At 40.6% G+C, this 21,875-nt stretch overlaps 1 protein-coding gene across 3 annotated transcripts in view; it reads right to left on the reverse strand.

The window, feature by feature from the left end:
* Window positions 1–21,875, reverse strand: part of LOC117503614 (1-phosphatidylinositol 4,5-bisphosphate phosphodiesterase beta-1-like) — a 182,571-nt gene that overhangs the window by 76,426 nt on the left and 84,270 nt on the right. For 2 of the 3 annotated variants that reach the window (XR_004558591.1, XM_034162872.1), the window contains exons 4-5: window positions 1,004–1,144; window positions 149–228 (exon numbers count right to left, since the gene is read on the reverse strand). Coding sequence is in view for 2 of the 3 variants with exons in the window: in XM_034162872.1 (XP_034018763.1) it covers window positions 149–228; window positions 1,004–1,144 (221 nt within the window). In the remaining variant the exon portion in view is untranslated. Of the gene's footprint in view, window positions 1–148; window positions 229–1,003; window positions 1,147–9,294; window positions 9,299–21,875 lie in introns of all 3 variants that reach the window. The other variant, XM_034162873.1, reaches the window with a different exon arrangement.

Here is a 21,875-nt window from a genome sequence, read left to right on the forward strand (position 1 = left end):
TAAATCCTTGGCTACTGTACAAAACATAAACTAGGTGTGTAACAGAAAAGAACAGTGCTGCTTCCAATCAGCTCCAGCACTTAATTACTGATAATTTTCAGCTTTCCCTTTGGGAGTTGAGATTTATATGTGCGCGTGAATAACCTACGCTTTCTCCAGGCAGGCCTCTCTGGACAAGTTCTGCACCAGGAGGTTGGATGCCAGACTGAACAGCTCCTCTGCCCATTCCTGCAGGAAATAAAACAAAAACATACAAACAAACAAAGGAATAGACTGATTAATCGCAGATTCAATAACGTGACGACAGCTACTGAGCTTGAATATGCTTTTGCTTTAATCCAACCCCTGCTTCCAAAAAGCAATTATATAAGAAATGAGTTATCAAATTAAAAAGTTGAGATAAAATCACTTTATATGTTGCACAGGCGCTTCATCATTTTAATTGAACACTGGAGTATTCTAACAACCAGAAAATTGTCAACCCCAAAATGACATTTTCTTTCATTTCTGGGGTGTTTTGTAATCTGAGGGGGTCTTGCAATCACAGCACAAGGATACCAAACTTTGCCCTTTTCATTTTGTTATTAAGTACAATTTGAGTGTTTAATGGTGGGTGGTATACCAGTTAGACCAGGTGTAACAGGTTAGGTTAGCCACCACTTAACTAAAAAATAGCCAAAGATGATTTGTACCCTGGAGCATATTTTGGGCTAAAAATTAGAAATAGCCGAGCCCCCAAAATACCAAGGTGCATAGTCCAGATGGGTATAACACAGGAGAGTCCAATTTAATCCAGGGTATAGTCTGGACAAGGGGTACGTCTTAGGTTATTATGTCTCAGTACTGGTTCAAAATCTAAACTTGCTTCAAAAATCGTGAATACATTTACATCAGTTTATAGTGAGAACATCTGTTTAAGATCTTGCTAAGTTGCAGCCAATCAAAATAAAGCAAAACACAAGCTCTTTCACTTTATATACTGGCTGTTCTGCACAAATTTCACCTTAGCGTTCTCCTCTTGAAAGGCCATGAAGTTCAGATACGTGATGTTGACCATGTCAGGGCCGCTCACCACCGTCAGCATCCTGTTCTCCATCTTTCCGGCCAGAGTGCTGACATCCAGGAGCTCCCGCAGCTTTGCTTCCTGAACAGAGAAACACAAAAACAGAAAACAAGCCATCTCCAATAAGCACATTGAATGTGTTGGTCATGAAAGTTGATCCCAAAACCGACAGTGTAAAGTTATACCATGCTAGGTGTAGTTTTGGGCATGAATTTCATATTTAAACTAATCCGGAAACATTTCAAACACAGTGATGGCAGAAGTGAAGCTTTTCGATACTTTCAATTTCAACAAACTAGTTGTTTTAGAAACTGTTTTATGATTTGATTTTTTTTTGAAATACTAAATTAAAGTTATTTTAGGAAATAATTCACTGTGTACAAATGAACAAAATATTAATTGCTTCAGAAAATGGTCAACTGTTTCGAAAGGTTCCAAATGCAAAATGCACCAACTGCTTCACTGTTTTGGAATGTTTGAAACACTACATCAAATTTACTTTAGAATATCATTGTTTCCAAATGTCTAAATATGAAACGAGTACTATACAAAATTATTCACAGATTTCTAAAGTTGAAAGTTGAACCAAAACTGTTTCAGAAAATGTTGTTTTGAAACATTTAAACATCAAATTAAATAATTGCTTTCTATAATGATTCTGGGTTTTTACAAGTACTCAACATATTAACTGAAACAACTGCTCCAGAAAGTTATTGCGTCAAAAGGTCAAAGTGCTTAATGAACCAACTGTTTCAAAAAATTATTCAGTTTGAAAATGCTTGCATAAGACAAAATTAAACAATTCTGTGAGAAAATTATTCATCAAATTATTCAGCATTTTGAGTGTTCTGAAACACTGGAAAAACCACAACACTATTACTTCAGAAAACATTAAGTGTTATCCAAAGCTCAAAACACTAAACAACTGCTTCAGAAAATGATTTAATTGTTCGAAACACAAAGAACTGATGAAACAATTGCTTGAGAAGATGATTAAATGTTTCTAAAATGCTCAAAACACCATGTCGGTGACATCCAGAGGTCGGTGGGGCTACAACCTACAATAAATTCCTAGATATCCTGCGCTAAATTACAGCTGCATTTAACAAGCTTGCAGAAATATTGAGAAAATAAAAAAGTGACATACAACAGGGCACGAAAAAAGAAAAGGTATGGTTTTCCTTTTTTGTGAGGAAGTTATGTCATGATGTCTTATCTGTTTAATGTTTCATAATTTCGAAAAGAAAAAAAAAACACACCCCTGACTGCAGCAAACTGAATCAAGTCCTGTCAGTGTTTTGCAGTCCACAGCTGATTTATGTGATTAATGGGAGGTCAGCAGTCTGGGGCAGAAAATGAAGAATGAGGTGAGAAGCTAACGACCCAGTAGATCCCAACGTGACTTCACTGTTCAGTAAAACATCCTACAAGAACAACAAACAACACGGGCTGACCGCCAGTGCAACATCAGGCATGAGCCGGTGTAGAATTTATGATGCTGACGGCAGAGTAGACTGCATTCAAAAAAGAAAAGAAAGAAATGGTTCTATATCCTGCGGCCAGTCATTAGTCTTCTGAATGATAAATACAACAAAAAAAAAAAAAAGAGAAAGACTGATGTGATTTTTGCACAGCAGTCTGAATTTGCCTGCAGCAGCTGGTCAAGGGTAAAGTTTGAATGACTACCTTCCTTTGCTACTAGCCAAATCTATATCAGGTAGAGCAGGTAGGTGAATGGATCAGGAGCTGGCCTGCCAGCATGTAGACATGGGTTCAAATTGTGCTCATGCGACCTGTCCTATAGCCTTTTAAAACCTCCTGTCCACATGTGTCCGGGTCGCTTGAGGTTGGGTTCCAATAGAAAAAAAATTGCAAAATGGTAAACTCACTGAATAAAAGGGAATGCCGCTGCAAACCATCTGTAAGCATACATGGTGATCCTGGACTGCACCAGACACTATCTGGACAATCTGGAATAAACTTTTGGATTGTTCCAAAAGTTAACACAATATAAGTCATGGGAACCCAACTGGGTCATCGCCAAGCTCGTGGCAACTTAACCAGGGCATCTGCAACATCCCGGGAACCCTGTGGCAAGCTGAGGGCATTAGACTTGTACCAAACACTGATGCAGATGATCTGTACCCGATCTGTTATCCCAAAGCTCACCACGGCAGCATGGCAAGCAGGCGGCGGAATATTCCATCCCGTGAACAAGTCATAGTCACCAGTGGCAAGGTCACTCCCAGCTTCAGTTCAGCCACTTTTTGCAACTTAGGATGGCGTTTGCTTCCCAATTTATTGTTTGGGTTTGTGGTCACCTTTGATGCTACCAGAAGTGATCGTGGTGTTAAAACTCAAAATCAGCTTGCAAGTGTACTGAAGACAATACTTAAAGCTATTGGTTATTGGTTAGCTGCAGCGTCCGATAAACTTTTTGGTGGTTTATCGGTTTAGCTTTATGAAAGATAACTTTTCAGTTCACTGATTGGCTGTTATCCAAGCTAACTTTTTGGTTAGCTGTGCCCACCACTGGCTGTGTCAGACTGGCATCCTGCCATGTTTCACGGAGCAGTGAAAACACAAGATGTGCACACATGAATATTTCATGCACAAAACATGCATGTATGACTAGATATAGAATACAAACAGGGAAAGAAAAGCTCAGAGCACAGAGGGAGATTTGCTTCATCCTCTGCACAGGACACAGTTACACCACAAAATCTCACTCAGTCACTCATCTTCAACCACTTACTCCAGTTAAGAGTCATGGGGTGCTGGAGCCTATCCCAGCAGTCATAGTGCATTAGACGGGGTGCACCCTGGACAGGACGCCAGTCTGTCGCAGGGCCACATACAGACAGACAGACACATTAACACCCACATGCACATCTACAGACAATTTAAAGCTTCCAATCCACCTAACCTGCATGTCTTTGGATGTGGGAGAAAGCCATCGCACCCGGAGGGAACCCACACAAACTCCACACAGAAAGGCCACAGGTGGAAATTGATCCCATGACCTTCTTGCTGTGAGCCAACAGTGCTAACCTCTAAGCCACCACAAAATCTTGAAATGGAAAATAGTGATCGGTCGTTATATTAATGCTAAAGATCTCATTCATAGCACATTTATATTTCAGCTCCCTTCACAGTTTCAGAAAATGCATGAGAAGAAATTATTTCCACCACGAACACTACAATTTGCACCAAAAATTTTATACTCTTTTGCAACCCAGAAATACAGCAGGTGAACTGAGTCTGTCTGTTGCAACTAAACGGTGTGCATAATGAGCTGGCAGAGCTCCAGCTCACACAATAACAGGTAAAGAATTCCTACTCAAATTGGGGTGACTTTATGAGAAAAATAAAACCTAAGTAATTTTAGCAAATATATATTTAAGCAGCCCATCTTTGGTGCAAATTATATTTGGAAACAACTGTACCTCTAAGGTGCAAGAAAAGAATAACAATGAATTTATTTTTTCCTTTCTGTATTTCTGCTGCCTGGTACACTCGCAGCATACGAAATGGTCTCTCTGGCTTAATTAACACGACAACAACAACAACAACAACAAAAGAAGGCCTGGAAAGGATTTTGCTGCTGCAATAGCAAACAAGCTTCCACTAATTTAGCCAATCAAACAAAGAGCATTGTGTCCTGTGTCACACTGATAAATGCCCTGTACACATCTCTCACGCTTCACTATCAAATTGCTCGGCTTAGCAGTGCCCATTATTACTGTGCTAAAGTTTTCTCTCTGTTTGTCTGCCTCTGTGCAAAAGTTTCACACACACATATAGATTTGTGCATGTGTGGGTGGGTGGGGTTTATTATTTTTTTTAAAAGCAAACTGCAAATTTTGCTTATCTGCACAGTTGATCATACAACAAACTGTTAAAACTTGCTTTCAAAGCAGAAAGTTCCTGAGTTCAAGACCATCTATGCCCGTAATGTGGAGCTGTATCATCAGGATGGGTATCCAAAAAACTCTTGCCACATAAACATGCAGGTCCATATCGCATTTACTGTGGCGAACTTGCTACCATTCCAGAGCCATCAAGAAGGTGATGTCTGATGATTCTGGGTGGAGCAGGTGGAGCATCAGGTGAAAAAAGAACCCATAAACATTGGAGGAGATACAATATAATATGCATTTCTATCACTGTATGTTACTACAGTGATGGAAATAAGCTCGGCCTTGAGGGACAAGTATTTTATGTTCCACTAGATACAAGCTTTTAATCAGAACTGCATTAAACCCTGCACATTCATAACAATACTTATACAAGCATTTGTTTTAATGAGGATCATTGTGATATTTCTTGACAAATAAGTCCTACTTTGCAAAAAAAAATAAAAAATAAAAAATAAATAAAAAATCATGACATTAATACATTATTCATTGGCCCATACTCCAACACTCCAACAAAGTATCATAAAATCAGCCAAGTCATTTTTGCATAATCCTTTTGAAAGACAAACAAAAGCAAACAAACTAACAAAGCTGTTCAGGTCAAAAGTTCCAATGGACCTTTGTAGGAGTAGTTATCTCAGTTTAATCAATGTGTGTAACAAATATGGTAAAAACAAAAAATGAAACATTTTTAACCATATACCATAGAATACCCTAGATGAGTGTAGTAGACCTAACAGTTGTTTAGTTGGGTCAACAGTCCAAAATTATTTACACTGATACAAAACAGAAAATAACCTGAAATTTGCGGTCAAACTCATAAAAATGATATGCTCCATTCTGCTATACTTTATGCAACATCAGTAGGTTTGCTGAAATTGCTGAGTTATCAAACTGGCAAATCTCTGTTCATGAAAAAAAAACAACAAAAGTCAAATTATCCCCCCTTGAAGATGTCAGACTGGAATTACTTTATCATTGTGCGAACCTTTACCTAAATCCTTATAGTGGTTTGGAAGCAGTTGAACTTCCAAAACATATCCATGGACATGTTGTAAATACATTTTTCCAAGTGGTAAAACTCATCTTGCCCATGAATATAATAGTACTGTGCAGAATCAGCAATAAATATCATCATAACCTATGCCCCCTCCATGGGTATGGGCTTGCAAAGGTCTAGATGAAACTACAGACTGATAGACAGTGTGTTTCCTATATACCTTGAAGTTTTGTTTTCGAGGGATAAAATGAAAAATTCTCATATCTAACAGACTTGACTGGTGATCTATATCACATCAAATCTCCTGCAGGTTGCCAATATTGCTGCTTTCCTGCAGCTGACCTCACAGAACGTTAAGAGTTGCATGATACTGTGCTTGGTGCAAAGTGCAGGTTTGTACGTGAATCCATCACTGCCCACTTGCATATACAGCACGTCGCCAGCCTCATCAATCAATCCTTAAAAAGCCACTTACAATTTGCTAAAACACACAAAGCCAAAGTTGGCTCTGAGAGGGGCATTGGCAGCCGGCCGAGGATGAAAGGTTTCTGAGAACAATGAGATGACATTTCATATTTTACCGAGTTCGAACGTCGAAACAATTTGATCCTGCATTGATGCTACTCAGAGCCATTAGCTGAGTAAAGGCATCTTGTCTTTGTAGGCAGGATTGACCCGTGGGGAGCACTCACAGAACATCAGATAAGTGCAGGCTGGATGATGGTGTGGTTAGTTCAAGACATGATGCTCGCATGCATCTTTTCATGTGCACAGTGGATGTTAGCAGCTACCCCGCGTAAATATGCAACCTCGTTGCGGCCACTTGGCATTCAAGCAAAGCTGCACAGGCTTCTTATTCCTGGTTGCCACACGGACCCATCCATCAGCAGACATGCACCAAACCTGTGCCACACGCCACTGGGCACAGGAGGAAGGATTCAGCTGGCAAAGGGGAGTCAGCCATGCCTCACAACATTCAGCTTGCAGCATGGCATCTGCTGAAACTGAAACAACTACAAACGCACAAGAACAGACATGAAAATCAGGCCGGCGTAAATTAAAATCAGTGCACTTCTGTAAGCAGGCAGTCACAGTCACATGTGAACCTGCACACAATGATATCAGATCAAAGCAATGTCAGGCTACTTACACACACTCCACTTGAGACTTTAACTTTAACAGGCTTTGTTCTTTGTATTTGGTACATCAGTCAAACTTTCACGAAAATCCATAGTATAGTTTTAATCAAGTGGCTACTCCAGTACTGAAAAATGACACCACTGTGTAAGTGCCAAATCCTGCAGTTCCTTCACTGGCCATGTGAGGCTGGCTCTAAAAATGAGTCAATTTCTGTAGAACCGCATATTAAAATGTCCAACTTTCCAGCAGAAGCGCCAATTTGTATCAAACGTGGCACATACATGGAGGTGGGTTCTGGAATTGTCCAGACAAGATTAAATTTACCAAAGGTCAATTGGAGTCAAGGTCACTGAGATCAAAGGACTAAATCTAAATTTTCACTCTGATTTGCACCAAACCTGGCACACCCATATGGAGGTTCTGGAATAACCCGGGTGAAGCCAAATTTGTCAAAGGTCAATCAAGGTCATGTCTACTTGCCTGTTTATTGGCTGACTCTATTTCTACCAAACTTGGTGTGTCAATGAAGGCTAACCCCGAAATTGCTCTTTAAGAATTTATTTGGGTCAAGGAATTTGAATTTCAATCCACATGTACGTATGACTTATTACCTAAAGTGTAAAAAATAGAAAGTTCTAAATTGAAAAAATCATTCTAATAGTAGTAACATTTCACTGTTGCAATTGCAAGAAGAATAAAGTTACTCATTTATTAGAATGCACACCTCCAACAAGAGGCAAAACACCTTAAAAATGTTAAATGTAACACAATGCTAAAATACCCTCTGCCGTATAAGCATGTAATCAACGAAAGTAAATGGACTGCATTTATATAGCGCTTTTCCATCTGCATCAGACGCTCAAAGCGCTTTACAATAATGCCTCACATTCACCCCGATGTCAGGGTGCTGCCATACAAGGTGCTCACTACACATCGGGAGCAATAGGGGATTAAAGACCTTGCCCAAGGGCCCTTAGTGATTTTCCAGTCAGGCGGGGATTTGAACCCAGGATCTTCTGGTCTCAAGCCCAACACCTTAACCATGAGACCATCACCTCCCCCAACGAAAGAGTGTGTAGAAAGAATCTGACCTTTTGACCCCTTAGAATAAGTCAAGGTTAGCCATCTTTGAACTTGTCCAAGGTCTGTGTCCCACAAATGCTCCCTGTGAATTTGAAAACCCTGGCAGTAACAGGAATGGAGTTATGCTGAGCACAGACAGATGGACGGATAGTCGGAGGGATGATGCAGTCTTTGCAAAACCCGATGGCTGTATTTTGGCCTCCGGTAAAAATGTGCTATCGAGATCATCTGTATCTCTGGCTTGACTCATACAATCCACTTATTGAAAATCAGCACCGTGAACAGATGCAACCTCTTCAGAAGAGGTTAACATTATTCTGGGGCCACTTAAATTACTGAATACGTGTCAAACTTGGGTTGATTAATAAGTCAGTAGTGCTGAGGTCAAGGCAGGTGCTGTCGCTGTGCAAACTGATGTGATGGTTTCTTCATAAGTCACAGCTAAAGTACTTTTCCCTCCTTAATGCACCATCTCTCTCTCTCTCTCTCTCTCTCATCGTTCAGGCAATGGTGTGTTTAAAAAAAGAAGAAGCAGAAGCCATTTTCGCGAGGATGAGTGCACTTTGTTGACCCTGCGAGGCTGTGCAGTTTAATCCGGCTGACATCGCATTATCTGAAGAGTGCACTGGCAAAACGCAAGCCTGCCGGAGAAGTGCAGAATCATTTAGGGGTTTAGGATTTTGGAGCTTCAAAATCCAAATTTTGCATAATCTGCAGAAGCCACATTTGGCATGTGGGAACCCATGTAACACATTTTAGCACCATCTGATGTGACTTGGACTATGTGATCGCACACAAATGCTTTCACGGGGGGTGCGAGCCCCTCAATTGTAACCAACAGACAGAATCTGAAACTGTAAAAGCATCTTTAACCACATATTCTACAGCAATCACAAAAAAAAACACAATACTATCTGTCTTCTGTCTTGTCATTCTATAGGCTTAATTTTCTTATCATCTCTTCTTGCCGTAAGATCTATCATGTTGTGGTGCACTCTTAACTTTGCAAGAAAAATGATTTTGTAGTGATTTCAGCACCACCATGAATTAGACAGCTCCTCCTTTGCTGTCAGATGCGATGATGAGCTATGTTGGCTGAAGACGCTTGTGCACGTTATTCAGAGCTGGGGTGTTAAATCTAGATTCTTGACCTCTTTTTACCAACACTCTGTTGGTAAAAATCTATACTGACCTCACACACACAAAAAATGGCTCATCGGATGAACTCAATTCAATTATGGGCAGAATTTCCATCTAATAAATATATGTAGCCCCAACTCAAAAAAGCACATCCATGCTAGATAATTTAATTTAGTTGGGACTACATATATTTACTAAATGGTAATCCTGCACATGAATGAACTGAATTGAGTTCATCCACTTATTAAATTTTCTGAGTGCAGTGTGTGTGGACGCGTGCATATATGTACTTGCGCACGTACGCCTAATAACTACACTCAAAAAAATGAGTCACTGGATGAACTCAATTCAATTGTGTGCAGGATTTCCATCTAATAAATACATGTAGCCCAAACTCAAAAAAAGCACATCCATGCAGGATAATTTAATTTCTTTGGGACTACATATATTTATTAGATGGAAATCCAATCCAGTGAGTCAGTTTTTTGCGTGTAGGGTCCGTCAATATATCTTGCACTGGGGCCCGTGCTGAGGTTGCTTCGCTACTCATCCGATCCATAATTTTGTCTGATGTCTAAGCTTTTCTGTGTCAAATCCTGTACAAAGTTTCATTTTTTTCCTCAGATTCTTACTACACCTCCATCAAATCTACATTTTCATAAAATCACACAATGCCCAAACAGATGAAATACAGCATAATCTTGAGGATGCAAAAATTGGACTTGAAAATTACACCCTGAACTTTAACAACCAGAGCAGAATGACTTACCATCCAGAACAGAGAAACTGCAGAGCCAAACAACAGGTTGCACGCAAGAAGGTAGTTCCACAGCTGCTGGCACTAACCGTGTTAACTAACAGAGCAGCAAGATTGTACTGGTGGGACGTTAAATAGCTGAAGGCATTTGGAAGGAAATTTAGGGAAATCAAGCTGGGTGGGGGGACATCATAACACCATCGCACTCTTACTGTGCAGGAGTTGAGAAGGTGCAGAGCAGAATTCACATTGCAGCGTGAACCGTATGCGTGCATTTGTATCTTTTTTAGCGAGGGCCTCCTTCAGCGTCTACTGAGCCATTTTAGCTCCAGGAAAACTAATGCAGAGACGACTGTTTCTCCTGGCATTGCAGTCATTTATTTAAGAGGTTCCCGCTGCATCTGCAGAGCATGTTTTAAACATCAGCCACATCATAGCTTCCAGAGAGAGTGAGAAAACACTGAAACATTGATTCCTATTAGAAGAAAAACCCTTGTTTTTCTTGCCAAGATAAAGCCGCCTCTAGCAAATAACCTTCCTAATCATCCGCACGCATCCAGCTTACAAAACTGAAGACACCACACAACAGCGCATCAATTAGCAAACATTCAGTTTAGTTGTAACCAAAGTGGTCAACATGCATGTAAGAACATCTAGGTTGTTATAATGTGCCGCGCACGCATATCCTAATCCAATCTGTCACAGTTCCAATCCTTGCTTGTTTAATCTGGGTTTTCTAGCTATTTGCAACAGCTTGTTGTCCACATTTAAGTCACCAGTCCAACATACAGTGTTGACAAAAAGCAGCTTGTGAATCACTGGATCCCAATGCAAAGTGAAGAAATTATTTTATTTATCCAAACTTTTATACAATTTACAGTAATATCAAAAAGCAAAATCAAAGCAATGAAAGTATGGCATTTACAACCCAAATCAGACAAAGTTGGGAGGTATGGAAAACGCAATAAAAGAAAAAAGAAAGAAAGTTGTAGTGATCCTCATATTTAACTTCACTTCATTTTTATTGCAGATGGTATAAATCAAGATGTTTCACATTTTGTGTGGTCAGCTTCATTTCAGGACATTTCAAAAAAAGTTGGGAGGCAAATGCATTTATCACTTTGTAGTGTTTTCATTCTTTGCCACTGAGGATGCCAAGTGATGAACCATTTCAGGCGCTATTTTGTCCCATTCTTCCTGCAAACAAGTCTACATGTGTACAACAGTATGGGATTGTCGTTGTTGCATTTATATCTCAAAATTCTCCACCCATTTCTTATTGGGGACAGGACTGGTCTGTAGTCAAACCAGTCCTGTATCCGTACCTTCTTCTTGTGCAGCCGTGCCTTTGTATTTTGTGCAGAATGTGGTTTTGCATTGTCTTGCTGAATAATGCATGGATGTCCCTAGAAAAATTGTCATCTTGAAGGCAGCATGTGTAATTGGGAGCAATATATGGCTGCTGAACAAGCTAAAGTGAAGCTATTTGCACATTGTTTACTGTAATTATTCAGTTGGCAAACATGGATATGCTCACTGGGTGCTGTGGTTTTGAATAAGTAGTCTACGCATCACCAATAAAAACAAATTTTATATGTCCCCAAAAAATATGCAGGTGAAGGTGGTGGCATTGCTTCAAAAAATTAAAATGAGAACCAATGACAGACATTATAAGAGGTTTAACAATAACTACGGATCCACATCTGGTTCAAAATTTAATCCAGGCTTCCTTGACCCAAGGGTGATCTTTTTACCAAATGTCACTGAAATCTATCGGCTGTTTATCCCTAGTTACCGTAGTGCTCCCCCTCTCTGGGACACCAGTCCATTACACATCCCCAGTCAAAGATGGGACCCAACTGGACTGGGACAGTGTCTCTCAGGACACAGACAGGTCACTTGGAATTGAACCTCTCTGTAAATTAGTAATCAACTCCTAACCAAACCACCTGCGCTACATGAATCAAACACTAATGAAAAATTATTTTTTTGGATTTGCATCTGATTGAAAAAGTACTCAGCTCTTCTCTGACCCAAGGCTGACCTCTCTACCAAATTTAATTTAAATCCGTTCATGTCTTTCTGAGCTACACATCAAAGTGAATGGATGAATCAATGGGAGACATTAAATAAATCTGGATGCAAACCTGGTGCACAATTGAATCAATTCTTCTGTGACTCGAGAGCAACGTCTCCACCAAATTTCATAGAAATATGTTTATGTCTTTTAGAGATATAACAATAAATGGAAATCAGTGGAAGCCAACCAAAAACACGAGTTAACCTTCCCATATATAGAGGATAACATAAAGGATTCAGATTTGAACAAGGGCATTAAAAACACGAGGGGGGGCATCTGTAGTGCAAAAAGCTTTATAAATATAATAACATAAGAAACAGCTTCAACGCTTAAACCTCATGCCTCTACAGTGGGAACCCAAGATGCAGTTCTGCTAAAGGGGTGGCCAGTTCAGCTTCAAAGTGTTTCTCCCGATCAAACAGCCTGTTTGATTCCGCCTTAATAGCATTTTTTTCTTTTTTTTTTTTTTGAGGAAGGAAAAGCTGCTTGCTCCCATTACAGCAGTTTCATATTTTAAATTTCTCCAGCAGCGAAGCTACTAAAAACAACAACAACAAAAAAATCTCAAAATGTTTTCCAGTCAGCATGCACAGTGTAAGCCTTTTTCTCCCTTCAGTGAAGGTACCCTGAATCCTGGGAAGTGATCTTGTTCTCACCTCCTGTCTATAAAAGTAACTGCTTTTTTTTTTTTTTTTTTTTTGTATAATTCTCCAACATCGCATGACTCATTTTAGCACAAAATCCCCAGTAGATGCAGATCACTGCAGTTTCAACCAAACAAGATCAGGAGTAAAGCGTCAACGCTTCATCAACCAGTCGTCACGCGATGCACCACCAACCAAAGTATAAAATGAAGGTCATCATCTCAAAGACTTTAATGAAGGTTTACAACTGTCTTATAACAGTAAAATGATGGTAATCTCAGAAAATGATAGTTTTCCCTGACTGCTGGCTGCTGTCCGTCTTGAGTTTTTTTTTTTTTTACAGTCCTGAAAGACTTTGGAAATATCTGTTTTACCCTTAAACAGGCCATCTGTATTGGTCATCTTTGATTGTGTTTAATACACTTAGGATCCATGGTCAAGGTCATCAGGATTAGTTGGTAACACTGGTATTTGATCTGCGTGGGATCCTAATGACTGGCGAACAACCAAGTGCAAGCTGGATCATGATTCGGAAAATACACACAGCAGCCGTAGTGTTGAAGCCTGCTGTAGTATTCTTATGGTTACTATCCAGGTCTCACATCTGTATAGTAATACTGGAAGCATAGGTACGCTAAACGTTTGGACCTTCATCCTGCTGTAACAGCACTGACGCCCTTGTTCAGTGACTTCATTACTTTGGTAGTTGTTCAAGACTAAACATAATCATAAGAGTAAATCCTTCCAGAGTCCACTGGCTCAATGTTTATGTTACAGAATTGTAGTGTTAAGTGAAGGTGTACGACTCCCCCATATGGGATCGTAGTACATCGCTGGTTACTCCTCATTTGAGGACGATAACCATTTGCAGCTGGGTGGTCTGCGACAGTACAGATGATGTGTCTCATCTAAAGACACAGACAGGTGGACAAGTGGACACATCTGGAATTTAACCCAAGGATTTACGTTGGTTTTTCACCTCCTATTCCGAAGAATATCCTGCTTTTCAACGAAACCCTGAAACACTTGAAATTACATCCAACAATGATTAGATGGCGGAAAAAACCCCCCACAGGAGTCATAGATCTTAACATGTCATCATGGTGGTTGGCGACAGCAATCCATGTGGTCAACAATCACCTGGAAGTTCTACGCTTCACAGTGACAGCTCTTTTTTTCAATGAACTGACCCAGCAGAAGCTTCACCCTGCATGGTTTATGCACCCCAACATTTCTTGCGTATTTGCACTCTGGTAGGGACGTAGCGAACTGAGAGTGAAGAGTCAATCAACAGTTACAGTATTCAGTTGTGCAGGAGTGAGTTCTGTTTATATCTGGTGCTACAGTATCAGCTAGGTGGGCATCTAAGCTATCAAAATGCTGTTTTAGACAAATTTTGGATGCTGGAATTTTAAGTAAACTAGACTATTTTGTTTTTCTTGAATTGGCGGGCCACTGGTTCGCAATCAGATTTCATCATCAGGCTTCCAATGTTAAGGATGGAATTTCAACACCGCCCAAATTCACAATCTTTCAGAAGAATTCCAATGATCATTCTTCACTTTCTTCCGGAATATATTTGTCGTGTTGCGTCACTGGTGCTCATGCATCGAGGGGTCTCCTCATTGGGGCATTTAATTAACACAAAGCAGTGAGGCGAGGCTGGCGGGTGGACACGGAACACATAAAACAGTATTTTCAGAATGCCAGCATCTCCACAGTAGCTTGCTCTGACAGAAGACCGAATTCATGCTGGGGTACTGGCCAATCATTCACACACACACACACACACACACACACACACACACACACACACACACACACACACACACACACACACACACACACACACACACACACACACACACAATGAGAAACTGTGAATCACAGATTTTACAGAGAAAATGACGGAACTTTTCTTTTTTTTGGGACTATTATGCAAGCACGCCATTACTCATGAATAATCGAATTGTATATAAACATCATAATTCCTCTTGACTGGACTCAAAATTCTAGATCACATATATTCATGTATTTATTATTTAAGTTTATTTACAACAGATGCAAAAGTGATAAATATTTTTTTTTGGGGGGGGGGGGGGGACATTTAATCAAAGCGCCCATGTCACAAAATCAGGCATGCAAAATGCTTCCATCAAGGAATTTCTTAGGAAACAAAATGGTAAAACTTGAGTGGCTCTGACTTTTAAAATATTAAATTTTATGCAGAAAAAAAGAATACATTTTAATGTAATTTGATGGAAAGGTAAGGCATGGGGTGTGGTTTAGATCAAGATTAAGAAGCAAATCCAGAGTATTTTATCTTGAATGCTGGGCTTTGTTCCTGATAGCTTTGAGTCTGTGATCCGGATCAACGGTAAACTCTCAGGGCCACAGCAATCAGTTATTCAACAAAGCTCAAAGGGCACAGATCAGGAAAACGCTTAAGGTCAGGAGCAATGTTCAGCAATCTGGATCAAAGTTAGGTCATCAGGATCAAACATCCATGTTCAAAATCAAAGATCATGGATTCTGATCAAGGTTCATCAACCCATATCAAAGTTCAGATGTTAGGATCAAAGATCAATAATCAGGGTAAAAGGTCAACAATAAAGAACATGTTAGATCATAACCAAGGTCACAGTCTGGACCAAGATAAGTAATCAGGCTCAAATGTCCATGCTCAACATCAAAGATCATCAACTAGGATCAAAGTTCTGCAATCTGTAATCAGTCTGTAGTCAAAGCTCAATAATCAGGAAAAAAACTCAAACTCAAAATCAAGATCAAAGTCCAGCAATCGGGATCAAAGATCAATCATTAGTAATAGTTTGCATTTGGCGAAGAGACCGGGGAGGAAAGATGAACATTTCCAACAATCCCATGTACACAGATGCAGTAACTGTAAAGAACCATAAGCCATTAGGGAGATAACATGTTTAATTGTTTTGTACTAACTGAAAAGTTGATAATCAAGTAAACCCCGAAGAGTGGCTTAATTTTCTCTGCAAACAAGGCTGTTAAATGGATGTTTGAGCCTTTATGAAAATATTCAGAGAAGCTCAACCATAACTTTCACCAACACCAGAGAAAATACATCAAAAGCCAAAAAACAGACTTCGACAGCAGATGCTGGAGTAACCAGGGAATGAGGAAACTACAGGAAAGCAGGCTGTGAGAACAGATTAAGTGAAAATAATAAAAGGTTGGAGGAAGGGACTTAAGGACCAATTACAAGGAGGAGACGAGCCACGTCTCTGTAACAGAGTCCAGTTTCCCTGGAATAAATGGGAATGCAGCACGCATACTAAACCATTACAAGGGCACACGCTCTGTGTGCCGATGCAAAATGAGGCTATGAATTTTACGTGTTCATACACATGGCGTGCGCAGACGGGGCACTTGAGTTTCAGAGAGCAGGTCAGCATCCGTGAGAGTGACGGTCGGCTGGAGTATAAGAAAGAAAAAGGAGGCAAGACGACACTTCACACTGCGTGTGAATCATTGCCAAGGAAAACCGAAGAGACAGAAAGGTCAAAGGGCAGGTGTGATGAGGTGGAAGCAGTCTAGTTGACATGCACGTTCCCCCTTACTGACTGAGCTCACATCGGGCCGACAGAAGGGCACGGTTTCGTACAGGGGGCTGACCTCGGATGAAGCCTGTGAACTCCTGCAGGAGAAAAATCATCAGTGACTGTGACTCAACAGCTCAGTGGTTTTCATTAACATAAAAAAGCAGCAATAAAACACAGTCATCACCATTCCAAGTCGCTGAACATGTCTTGGATTTAATTTAATTCAGTCATAAAGAAACACAAACACGATAGTCGAGTGTGGTAAACCTATCTGGAGGAGGCAGTTCTCAAAATCTGAGTGACCGCGCAACAAGTAGACATGTGGGGGAAGCTACAAGGACACCCATGACAGGAGTTCTAGGCATCTGTGGTTGTTTTTGGAGAAAGTCTGCATCGTGTAATGTTTCAGGATGTGAAAGCAGGATCAAATACGAGTGATCAGGATCAAAGATTCAGATCAACGTTCAGCAATCAGGATGGAAAATCAGCAATGATGTAAAGAAACAGAGTAGACCTGTAATCTGTACAAAAGATCAGGAATAAGGATCAAAGCCTTGGGATCAAAGATCACCGATCAGGATAAAAAAAAAAAAATCTGGATCAAAACCTGCTGATGCAGATCAGTGGTCAAAATAAAGGGACAGTGATCAAAGATTAGTGTTCTCAAATAACTGATGAACAAAAATCGCAGTTCAGCAATCAGAAATAAAGAGTGTTAAAGAAGAGAGTGAAGAAATAACCATCTCATGGTTAGTGCCGTTCCAGTTAAATATAGAGTAACTTTATTTGTGTAGCTACAATGTGTTTTTCAATGTCTATGACTAATAGCAAAGACTGGAATGACATGAAAACGTCTCCTGGAACCTGAGCAGCAAGACTTTAAAATTGCAGAGGACGCTGGATGTTTCCCCTGATGACACCTCAGTAAATAAAGTGCATCACAGCAATCCAGTCTGGAGGAGATTAATGTGTGAAAGACCTTTCTAAGGTGTGAAAATCTAACCTTTAAGATCAGCCCGAGATGAAGAAAACAGGACTCCACCGCGGTAGTCATAAGCACTGAACAAGGGCCAGGAGTCAAAGACTACCCTGAGATTTTAAAGCTTCAAAAATAAAAAATAAAGACCTTGTCTGCATCAAACCTTCAACAAACAAACAGGTGCAAAGTGGTCATATTTAGCTACATTTTTCATCAAGTGAATAAATTCCTGTGTGTTTTTAGCATGATATAAATGAAACCAAACAGATTGTCATGTGCCATTCCCTTTGAAAACTGGAGTGAGCTGGAAGCTGGAAAAAGTGAGAGGATTTCTGGTAAATTAATAGATCTGCATCAAAGCACGCAAGTTGACAGCAACCACCAAAGCTCCCTGAGGTGAAGCAATGAAATACTAAAGTGAAGTTTTGCATGTTTTCATTAGTGGTTTACTTTTAGTTTTTGTTAAATGTTATTTTCAGAGTGTACAAAGTTGTACACTCATCGGGAACCCTGAAGTATATCAGGTATACATGAATATTGCTTCATATAAATAGAAGATTAGCTAGGCTTTATACCAGGCTTTTGGTGGTCTATTATGCAATTTTTTTTCTGCTGTCTCATGATATAAATGCACAAATTAAACACAGATGCGTACAGATGACAGTTATTTAAATATCATCAGCACAGAGAGTGATAGAGAATTTTGTGTTGACTGGTGGATGAATTTGGTTGTTTTTGACCATTGTCATGACAATGCTTAGGGATGGGGATGGAGGGGGTGTGTGGAGAAAGTGTTCCATTACAGCCTATAGAATACTGTATTTTGCAAATAATTGTACACCAACATTAAACGTGTTATGAATGATTTTTCTGACACTATACGTTTCATTAACCCTGCATTTCAGGATGTAAGTAAAGCTTCCCTCCTGAGCCACGCCTCCTCACCCCTGCATCAAGCAGAAGGAATGGCAGTCGAAGCCTTTTAAACAGGTCTAACAGCATTCCATGTGGGAAAAGTCAGGTGTATGTGGATTCTAGTCTGACCACAGTCTTAATCAAAGGGATTTTTTTAGGCTTGAAATGTGATTTTGTTTTTTTGCTGTGTTGTGGGTACTGCAGCCTCTTTATAAATGTGGTGAAGGCCAATGGGTTGACATAGCGGAAGTTGCATGGACTTATCATGCACAGTCAGATGTCTCATGCACTTTGCATGTGCATGTGGCCAGAATGTAAGTGAAAAGTTGTTGGTTGCTGTATTAATGTATAAAATCTGAGCTTGAGTACCTTTAAGACTATTCAAACAGCAGATCATGAGGCATCTCAAAACGTCAATAACATACGTTTTTGTTTGTTTTTCTGGCTGCAGATAATAATCTGAAAAACACAGCAAATCCTCTGGGAATTAATGACATTTTAAGTAGAAGATGCACTTTAACATTTGTTCTTTCCCCTTGTGGTGCTTAATTGCAGCGCGCCCCAGGTAGCATGGCCACTACTTCCTCCTGCTCATTCTGACTCATACAGATCACTTCGTGAGATAGATGATTGCCATTCTGTTCAAGCTGTCCATCAAAGTGTGATCTTGCAGGGGCGGCACTAAAAACAGCTCCCGGGCACCAGAGAGTGCACATAAGTACAGTAATTATCTTTTAGTCTTACAGAAGCTCTAATTTTGCAGTGGAGATGCAGAGAAATACAGGAGTGACCGCTGACAGCAATCAACACGTCTGTGTGTGGAACCAGCGTACATGTGCACCGGCATCGAAGAAAGCACAGATGCAGGTACACCAACACCAAGACTAAAAAAAAAAAACAAGCGTGGAGCAGCAGCATGCTCTGTTGAGGATAACTTCCATAACCTCCACCATCCGTTGGCCTGTTGTGGAGCAGGATATCTCACCAAGACGTTTCAAGATTTTGGTTGTGCAGAAAACAATTAATACACTCAACAAAAATATAAACGCAACACTTTTGGTTTTGCTCCCATTTTGTATGAGATGAACTCAAAGATCTAAAACTTTTTCCACATACACAATATCAACATTTCTCTCAAATATTGTTCACAAACCAGTCTAAATCTGTGATAGTGAGCACTTCTCCTTTGCTGAGATAATCCATCCCACCTCACAGGTGTGCCATATCAAGATGCTGATTAGACACCATGATTAGTGCACAGGTGTGCCTTAGACTGCCCACAATAAAAGGCCACTCTGAAAGGTGCAGTTTTATCACACAGCACAATGCCACAGATGTCGCAAGATTTGAGTGAGCGTGCAGTTGGCATGCTGACAGCAGGAATGTCAAGCAGAGCTGTTGCTCGTGTATTGAATGTTCATGTCTCTACCATAAGCCGTCTCCAAAGTTGTTTCACAGAATTTGGCAGTACATCCAACCAGCCTCACAACCGCAGACCACGTGTAACCACACCAGCCCAGGACCTCCACATCCAGCATGTTCACCTCCAAGATCATCTGAGACCAGCCATTCGGACAGCTGCTGGAACAATCGGTTTGCATAACCAAAGAATTTTTGCACAAACTGTCAGAAACCGTCTCAGGGAAGCTCATCTGCATGCTCATCATCCTCACCGGGGTCTCGACCTGACTCCAGTTCGTCGTCGTAACCGACTTGAGTGGGCAAATGCTCACATTCGCTGGTGTTTGGCACGTTGGAGAGGTGTTCTCTTCACGGATGATGCGAAGGAGATGTGTTGCACTGCATGAGGCAAATGGTGGTCACACCAGATACTGACTGGTATCCCCCCCCCAGTAAAACAAAACTGCACCTTTCAGAGTGGCCTTTTATTGTGGGCAGTCTAAGGCACACCTGTGCACTAATCATGGTGTCTAATCAGCATCCTGATATGGCACACCTGTGAGGTGGGATGGATTATCTCAGCAAAGGAGAAGTGCTCACTATCACAGATTTAGACTGGTTTGTGAACAATATTTGAGGGAAATGGTGATATTGTGTATGTGGAAAAAGTTTTAGATCTTTGAGTTCATCTCATACAAAATGGGAGCAAAACCAAAAGTGTTGCGTTTATATTTTTGTTGAGTATATTTTTCAGATGTCTTGCATTGCAGAGTGGGTGGATCTGTGGCACAGGAGTTGGGGATCAGTTCCAGGTGTGTCCTCATCAGCCTACCTGTGTGAGTCCTTGCACAGGACACATCATCTGATGAGCCTCAGCACCTATATAGGATGAAATGAAAGCCCCCTGCTTACTTTCATGGATATGCATCCTGGAAGGTGAAGGTCACGGTTGCCTCTGAATGTGATCTACATTGCGGTTTGACAGTGTACCGTGCCGAACTTGTACACTATGATATGATCAACCTATAGTATAACGTCAGCAAACATGGGTGCTTCCAGAAAACCTCCTGGTGATGTCACAACATGTACATCATCATCACAAACCCCACAGAAATGCTAGGGATGACAAAAGTATGTTAAAATTTGTGATAGAAAGAATGAAATTTCTACCACAGTTAAAACAACACTACGGCCAAATGACAGAATATTTCAGTTCATTCTGAAAATGATTATTATTATGAACGTTATTAAAAAAAACACACAGAAATAATTGATCTGTGCTTACTTTGAAGGGAAGATCCTATTTCTTTCTCCTCTAATATCAGCATGTTTAGCTCAAAGATGCCTGCGCAGACTCACAGTACAGCCCCCAGGAACAAGGACCCCTGTGGGAGGAAGGCTCCCGCAGGGGAAACTGGGCCCACGAGTAAATAATTTACACAAGCCCCTTTTGGCACAATGCCTCCTTCGGGCTGGAGATATACTGCACCAAGGAGAGAGAACATGTCCTCTGGCGGTTTCCATTCTTGCCATTCTTTCATACACTCACCCTCCCCACAAATCCTGCTGGGTTCTTCACTGCGGAGAAGACGCCAAGCAGTTTTCAGTCTTGAAGATATCTTTAATAAGTCTGACTTGTTGGGTTTATTGGGGGACAGGAAGGACTGTGTATTATCAGACGCCGACAGGCTACAGTGAAGCTGAAATCATAGGGTTGTGATTTGTTGGAGACCTGGCCTTCTAGAATAATACACAGACATTCAACAACATTGTAGTATGTATCCTAGGCTTCTTATAGTAGTTGCCGCTGATGCATTTTGATGGAGGACATTAACCAGTGATATAAAGAGACAACTCAGTGCCTTTAGTATTAGGTTTCTTCAGAGGAACATTGCATATCGTTGGAATGTCAAATGAGCCATTACCTGGGGAGATTCAGATGAGATGTACTGCTTGCTTTAAGAGGGAATATCAGCTGTGACAATTTGTGCATTTCTCTAGACATGAGCTAGCATACTGGTGCCTCATTGGTGAGGATCCTAGCAACTGGGAAAGGCCAGTGGGACATTGACCTATCACCTGGCTCTGGCAGACACAGTGCATCTGGAACTTACAAAATTATTACAAAATGGCGTAAACTAATTTTTCCCCTGAAAATTCTACTCACAACACCCCATAATG

This window comes from Thalassophryne amazonica, chromosome 21, assembly GCF_902500255.1.
Source record: "Thalassophryne amazonica chromosome 21, fThaAma1.1, whole genome shotgun sequence".
NCBI classification, from domain to species: Eukaryota; Metazoa; Chordata; class Actinopteri; order Batrachoidiformes; family Batrachoididae; genus Thalassophryne; species Thalassophryne amazonica.